At 35.1% G+C, this 8,592-nt stretch overlaps 1 protein-coding gene across 1 annotated transcript; it reads right to left on the minus strand.

Annotated features, from left to right (window-relative positions):
• Window positions 1–709: 709 nt before the first annotated feature.
• pfdn4 (prefoldin subunit 4) lies at window positions 710–7,843 on the minus strand. Its single transcript, XM_042491379.1, has 4 exons — window positions 7,790–7,843; window positions 5,948–6,055; window positions 4,614–4,754; window positions 710–1,408 (listed from the first exon to the last, which is right to left on the minus strand). The coding sequence occupies exons 1-4, from the start codon at window positions 7,814–7,816 to the stop codon at window positions 1,277–1,279; spliced, it is 408 nt and encodes a 135-aa protein (XP_042347313.1). The 5' UTR covers window positions 7,817–7,843; the 3' UTR covers window positions 710–1,276.
• Window positions 7,844–8,592: the final 749 nt, after the last annotated feature.

An 8,592-nucleotide genomic window follows, 5' to 3' on the forward strand; every position in this document is an offset into this window, starting at 1 on the left:
GTAATATCAGTGTAGTAATGTATTTTTGAAATACTACTTAATACTACAGAGCAGATTAAAACAAATTATCAGTTTTGAATTAAATTTGCTTCACAACATAAGACCTAACTTGTTTGTTTCAGATGTCAGAAAAACGACAGACCGTCATCCCTCCAGAAAGATTGTCCAAGTCATTTGTTTCAAGGACAATCTCTACAAAAAACCCAATTTATCTTACCTAACTTTCCTAACTATAATACCTTAAATTTCCATCTATGTATTGCAGACAGTCCTGTGGATTTTGTGGCTAAGTTTCAAGTGCATTTTACATACTAACATTTTGTGCTAAATCGTGTCTAACTAAACTACTACGATAACTACTTTGTCATTGCATATTAAAACTATTAAATTTGGTTGGCAGCGATACACTCCATTAAGCAGCATGAATAAATTCATGTACTACAACAGGAAATATTCATTTAATATATAAAAACTATGGCCAAAGATTTGTCCTCATTCAAAGTGAAAGTTTGAGAACAGAGAGTTGTATGCTGTACAGACTGCCAAAGTCCTTGAGGCAAATTAATAACATTGACAAATATATATATATATATATATATATAGCATGTTAGCTCCGTATGTAACTCTATTTCTGATAGGTTAATTGGGTGCAAATATTTCAGGTTTTCATTTAATATAGTGGGTAAAAGACAAAAAATGTGTAAATCAGTGACAGAAGGAACTAATTTAATCAACTCGATTTGCCGTGGCAACACCACAAACTTTGGGAGTAAAGGTCAAGCAGATTTCAGTCATTAATACAGACAGCACAGTGCACTGATGTGTCAGAGACATTTTGTTAATTTCGTCGTGCCTTTAGTGTAGTCAAACACAAAGTGAGTCCACAAATGTAACAAGTCCAGAACGTTAAAATTGTCAGGAGTTAAAATACTACACAGCTGTTGTGTTTCTCTTTTTTTTTACTTGAGTTTGATTAACAGTATAAAAAAAAAGAAGAAAAAGATATGAGCATCGTGACCAATTAAAATCCGTTAGAAATGATGTGCATTTATTTAGTATCCAAATCTTTACTTTTGTTGTCCTTGTGAATTGGTTTGCCAAAGCTAAACTGAAGAATCAAACAACATCTGTGTAAACAAAAGCCAGAAGCTAGAATCTAAGCCGTTCATGCCGAGTCCTACTTGATGTTCTGTTTGGCAAACGCTCTGTGAATCTGATACGAGAGCCGCGTGAAAAAAGTCCGTGTTGGGGCAGCTGTCAAAGTCCATTTCACAGCTCAGCTTTCATCTGCCTCCAGGTTAATGTTGTTACCAAACTTGGCATACAGTTGGACCTTCAGATCCCCCAATACTTGCTGTATCGCTGACACCCGTTCCTCAAGGCCTTTGACCTCCTGCTCCAGTGTTTCCTGATTACAGAACATAAACTCCAATTACACGACAAACACTACAAACCCCACATGACGCATGCAACTATGAAGGACGAAAAATGACTAGTCTCAATAACTAAATAAATAAATAATTGTATAAATAAATACAGAAATAAGTAAATAAATACAGGATTAAATAAAAAAAAAAAAAAAAAAGACTGAAAAAGTAAAGCCAGAGGTTAGAACAGGACCTCCTACCTTATTAGCAAAAAACACAGAAAAACCAAAATAAATAAATGTGATTAAGCAAAAATGTAGAAATAAAAATAAAATATTCATGTCTTCTTTATTTATGAACTGTTTTTTATTAATTTTTGCATTTATCTATTTATTTTCATATTTCTTTCAACGTGTATTCATTATTTTTTGTGTATGAAAATTTAATAGCTTATTTTTACGCCTTTAGAATATCAAGTCAGTTAGTTGGGAAAATTTATTAAAAACAAATTGGAAGAATGTTTTAAATCAGACTGTTGCTATTCATTCCTGCAAATTTTTTATTTTATATATTTAAACATTTATTTAAGTATCTATTAAGTTATTTTTTCGTCCTCCATAAGCAACAGTCTGATTTAAAACATTCTTCCAATTTGTTTTTAATAAATTTTCCCAACTAACTGACTTGATATTCTAAAGGCGGGAGGAGAACGTGATGAGGAAAGAAAAAAAGTGTAAAAATTACCTTGCATATAAACGTGCACTAAATTTGTCTTTCGCTGTGTGATGCAGACTGCTCCACATCAATAAATGCGGGCCTGTGTAGTTTGCTTTGTTGCGAGATGAAGCAGCAGCAGATAGAAGGACAAACAGAAGTGACAGAGAGGAGGACAAGATCTGATCTCTTTCTGTAGTTTAGCAGCTATGAAGCACTGATTCAGCTCAGCCTCTCATCTAAAAGGTGCTCAAGCATCTCAAGCACCCCAAACTGCTCCGGACCGTTTCTTCCTGTTCCAGTGCTCTGGATCGACTGTCACTGCCAGCACGCATAAAGGAATAGTTCAACATTCTGTGAACTTTGCTATTTGTTTTCTTGCCAAGAGTCAGATGAAAAGATTGATACCACTGTCATGTCTGGAGTATTGTAGTCGTCACAGTGCAGTGATGTTGCTAGGTCTGTGTCCTGCGTCCACGACGCATTAAAATCTGAAAGAACGCAATATCGATGTGTCCTGGGGACACAAACTTATTTGACAATGCTACATTGTCCGTGTACAAATCCTTTTGAAATCATAAAAAAAGTAGCGTTGTGTCACTTGACTTATTTTCAAAATACTTCTCTTGTGAAACTTGTGTTTTGGATACGATTATCACACTACTGTGTCAGGAATGTTTTTGTTCATACATTCCTGTCATAACATGAGCCGTGACAGCAGATGCTTTATTCAGTCATGTCGATGATGACCCGATGATGCTTTACCGTCCAGGGGACGAGCTGGGTTGAAATAGTCTTAAATCCTCATAAAGATGGAGAATAAATATAGGAGTAATAATAATAAATAATATAGTATCTTATATTTTTTAAAAATAGATTATCACAAAGATTATTAGCACATTTTGTTTTCTTGATATTCAACATAATATATTTTGTATAGAGACAGTATATGAAGATAAATATACAATACATGGTTTTGTAAATAAAGCTTTCAGATTTGGAATTTCATTGTTTAATTTTCAGATACTTTTTCAACATACATGAATATAACCATTATTACTATTGGGGACTCGTGACATTGAAAACCTATCAATGTCACTGTGATAAATGAAAAATTCATTTTCAACATACAAGCATATATATTGTACTCTATATGAAATATATAAATATGAAAGAAAATATGAAATTACATCAGTCAATCAATAAAGGTGAAATTCATGTATGTGAATTTTTCAATTTTGTAACGCATTTATTGATATAAAATGGAATTTATGTATATACCAAAGCGTTATTTCTGACAGCATGGCAAATAAACAGCGTGTGTCAGACTTACAGATTATTTTTGTGTATTTGTGATTTGCAGAAGCTCAGCAGTAACTAATAGAAAAGGCATCGAGCAGTATCTGTGCAGGCACCGAAAGTAATTATCAACAACAGCACAACCACATTTGTCAAACCATGCGCTCAGTGAGAAAGTCTGGATAGGTTTTGAATTTTGTGTGCACCTCAACTAATTTATTCCCACCTTAGTGCACACATCAGAATTTCTTTTGGGCCACTATGACATCTCTCTTCATGAAAGTACAAATAGGACAGAGCAGCAAAAATAAATTAACATGTTGCAAGAACGGACGAATGAAGCATGTGAAAACCTCAACTTCAAAACCTTTCGCTTTTCAATCTAGTTTCTCATCTTAAAAAAGGCATGTGAGAGGGACAGCTTGAATACCTTATTAACACTTAAGGCCTCAGTCACACTGAGACATGACTATTATATCGTTGGCTGTTTTACAACCTAGACTTTATTGTGTTTATAATCGGCTGCTTCTCACTGATTAAAAAAACTGTCTAACGAGTCAATAATATGGGATTTCAGGAATATAAGTAAATACCATATTTTTAAAACAGTAAGTTCACGGGACAGTCAGATGTCTTTATGCTTCACCGATACACTCGAGCTTCACAGGCTTAATTTTGCTTAGAGGCAGATATTTGTGTAAAACAAACTCCTTGTAACTTCATATAAAAGCATTTAGTCTGGCTCTGTTCAATACAGCTGAGTTCTGAAAAGACCATTTTTTGTATCTTTATTCAGTGTAACTTACTGTTAAAGAATGTATTGTATATAATAATATATTGTACCACAAAAATCCATGCTTCATTCTCTGAATCATGGATCATGATGCAATTTTGCATCGAAGTAAGTAGATAAAAATAATCATGATCAATAAAATGTCAGTCCCAGATGGGACAGAAAACAGTTTATGATCTAACATTTTGTTGTTTTATATAAGACTAGAGTAAACTTTTTTATTAGACAAAACTAAAATAACATGAGTAAATTGTCTTTGGTGTTTCTGTACTTACCGTCACTTTTCTAGAAGCAAACTGCTCATCAAATGACTTTCTAAATATTTCATTATAGGTTAAATTCTCCTCCATAGTCTTTAAACTTGATGACTTTGGCTTGATGAGTGTTTTTTACTCATGATTATTAGTCTGAAGACTGCAAAAAGGTATAAAGAAACCTACCTTGGCAGCCTCCAGCATCTCTTGTGTTTCTTCCTGGGTGTGACTGACAAAGACGTCCCCAATTTGATACGGGATCAATAGAGAGTCGTCGTCTAACATCATTAGGTCGTCGCTGGCATCCTGCAAGTTCTGCAGAGATTTCTGCAGGGAGACATTAGCAGACCATTACAGAAACTCAATTAGGGCTGTTAACAAATAAGTATTAACAATTTAGCAGCTACATCGCCCTTCAGACCCAATTTAACTGTAACCCATTTGAACAAATAAAGTTTCAATGGAATCAATCAGTGTTGTTTCAATACGTTTTCAAAGGCTGTATTCTGTAGCTCCGATGAGTCATACCATGTTAATCTAAGAGGTGTTAAATAGATGTGCATGTAGACTAATGTCTATAAACAGATATGTGCATATGAATGCAGAACCTGTAGGCGATGGGACAAGATTCATCTGCTTTCTGTTTGTAGCCTGAGTTGTATTGGCCAGTCCTGTTTAAGTGGGCTTTTGGTGCATGCAGGCAAACAGACTGTGTGGAGGGCACAAAAATGCAGAACGCACTGGCCAAAATTCAATCTCAGGACCCATCGGTTATCGTCTCATGACAATTAATTTATTTTATTTTATTGTTTTTTTAAAAATGTATCTGCATTCATTTACAGACATCTGTTTACAAATCGTCACCAGACCAGTAGTTAATGGGTTCCAAAATTGCTAAACCAACTATAAACAATGCCTGGCACGCAGAGGAGAAAATCTTGGCTCAGTTATTCAGAATGTGGATATCCGCTGACTACATCTGAAACTCAGAAATATTGCCCCTTGAGGCTAAATTGTAGTCAGACTGAGGGTAGACTAACTATTAGAAACACCTCTCAGTAAACATGCATAAAAATTAACAGCAGCACAAACTACAGCCTTCAAAATGGCAAAAAAAATCACTCTGCACCTTCTTAAAATACTTAAACTAATGAAAACAGAACTGCCACAACAGACTGCATATGCATATTAAAATATTTTTTTAATTATCCCGCAACTGAGTGTAGTACATAATCGTATGTCAGTCAGTTAGGAGACACAGTATCATGTCTGAACACAATCATATTATTCCCAAACCCTGTGAATGTCCAAAATATTTCAAAATATGACTTTTGTAACCTTGAATGACCAAACAGTGAACCCAGAGTGTGTGATATTTACAACACACAGTTCTTTCTTTCTAAGCCCTGTGATACTATGGCGACCTGTCCAGGGTGTACCCCGCCTCTCGCCCACCCGTGACCCTTACGAGGACAAGCATTACAGACAATGAATGAATGAATGAATGAATCAGTTCTTACTTTCTTTGCCTCTATTTCATTTTTCAGCTCCGTCATCCGATTCGTGTTCCTGGCAAATTTATTGATCTTCTGTTGGTCTTCAAAAGTGACATTGACATCTTCAACTGCCTGCAAAAAAGAGGAAAGAGTTAAAGCTCTGGTTAATGGAAGCACTGGAGTACAACAAGTACATTCAAGTACTGACATATAATTAGGTAATTGTATTTTACTTCAGTATGTCCATTTTCTGCTACTTGATATTTTTACTCCACTACAATTCAGACAGAAATAATATTGTACTTTTTACTCCACTACATCTATTTGATGCTGCAGCTGTCTGCAATGTAGCCACTCTGGCAGCTGTCAGATTACGTCCTCTAGAACTGCTTGTTTTTGCCACTGACAAGTTCAGATTGTTACTGTGTCAGTCCACAAAATGCCCTGAGTGGTAACACTGGGGCATGTCTCCCCAACACTGGACCAATTTAACAAAAAAAAACTTGTTCCAATCAGACACTTTGACACAAAACATGGGAAAATATGGTCCAGACTGAAAAACACTCTTCAAAGTCAACCCCACCTTCACCTGGTGCAACATTAAACTTGTACAGTTACAAATAAATGTTACAGTTACAAACAATTATACTTCAATACTACATTATTCAGTAATGGGCCATTTGGCATCATGAGTACTTTTGCTTTTGGTGTACATTTTGAAGGTAGTATTTATTTATTTAATCATATAGATTATTTTAAGGGACAATGTAATTAACACAGTACAACTTGCAGCTGTTAGTCGATGTGAGGGTCTAAGGACAGGAGTGTCGTGCTGTAAAGCCCTCTAAGGCAAATTGTGATTTGTGATTATGGGCTTTATAGGATTAATGTCATCTTTAGTGTCATATTATTAATCAAAGTATTTCTATAGTTTATTTGATAGGGACAATTAGAGTTACAAACAAAGCTATAGTAACTGATGTTTCACATATAGAGATTATAGCTATTGCTAATTTCCAACCCCTGACTCTAGTTAGACTTTTAGTAAGGAAAAAGAAGAAAAACATACAATAGCTTGCACACAATAACAGTTATTGTAAAAAGGTTCATGTTTACATCAAGATAACAGAAATACAACATACTCGTACAGTAAAAAATAATAAAATAAAAAAGTTAAAAAAAAAAAAAACAAATATGAATGTTACATGCAATTACAACAATTCAGCATCATAAAATAGTTAAAAATACTCACATATCTCATTTTGCTTCAGCTAACCATTAACACTGTTGTCAAACATTTTAATATCTTGTCTTCTGAAGTGAAAAAGTGAATGAAAGACTTGCTACAGAGTATGTCTACATGGTGGTATTACTACTTTAACTAAGTAAAATATTCTTATAGTATTTATTTCCCCAGTTGTTGTTTTCGCCAGTTAAAACCAAAACCTGCTGGTTCACCGCCGTTAGCTTAACGCTGTGTATGAATGGCCAAATTAGCTTCGGTTAGCTAGCAAGCTACAGACGACAGCTTGAGTTTTATCCTGCTACCGCTGCCGACTACAAAATACCTACCTTAGCTGGTTATAATCATCATAATCAGGCTGGTTAATTGTCAGAGCACTCGGTAAAATTACGTTAAACACGGAAAATCTAGCTAGTGGGTTAGCTAACTAGCTTAACGGTAGCTAACGTACTGCCGTTGACAGCTGCACGAGGGCATGACTGTGATTTTTAAACATGCCGAGCAAAAGCAATTTTAGCTTTTTTACCCCAAATACACCGCGACTGTTTTATTTAAACTTCCAAAATAGACTGACACATGGTGTGGCGAGGATAAAATACAATTTCTGTTGATTTAATACTTACTACAGGTCCCTTCATAGTGGCTGCCATGTTGGCTTCCTCGACTGCAGAAAGGCGGCGGCGTTCAGCAGCCCGCTTTAACTTTACCGCCACCTACCGGGGAGTCACCGCTACTGTCAGAATCAGGCACTACAGTGTAAACACACATAGGGAGTTAGACTTTTCTCACTCTAAATGGAGACTACACATACTGAATATAGGTAAACAGGTAAAAACAAGGACAACAAAAAAGATCAAAGGTACACATAATCACTTGACTACTGTAAATATTTCACTAGGGGAGGAAAGAAGGGGAGAAGATGACTAGTTGAACAGGTTGTGCAAGCGGCGATCGTAAAATCGCACATCCAGAGACCTCCCTGGGGCAGTCAGCCTTCTCCATAAAAGGCTCTGAAATGTGGAAAACACTACCAACCTAAATGAAATTATTTTTAACAAAAGTAACTATTTTTAATGTCTTTTAGTTGAGTGATGTAAGTGTACTAACATTGATTTTTTTTACTGTTACTGTATGTTGTAATTCAGTGTAATCTTGATGTAAAATGTGTACCTTTCTGTATATATATATATATATATATATATATATATATATATATTATATATATATATATTTATTTTTTACCATTACTGTTACTGTGTGCATGCTATTGTGTGTAGCCTTGATATCTTTTCTTTTTTTCCCTCTTTTTCTTTACTAAATGCCAAACTTGGGTCAGGAGTTGGAAACTAACAACAGCTATAATCTCTATATCTGAAACATCAGTTACTACAGCTTTGTTTGTAACAGGCGAAAATTGGACTATGTT

This window comes from Plectropomus leopardus, chromosome 8, assembly GCF_008729295.1.
Source record: "Plectropomus leopardus isolate mb chromosome 8, YSFRI_Pleo_2.0, whole genome shotgun sequence".
In the NCBI taxonomy this organism is placed as follows: Eukaryota; Metazoa; Chordata; class Actinopteri; order Perciformes; family Serranidae; genus Plectropomus; species Plectropomus leopardus.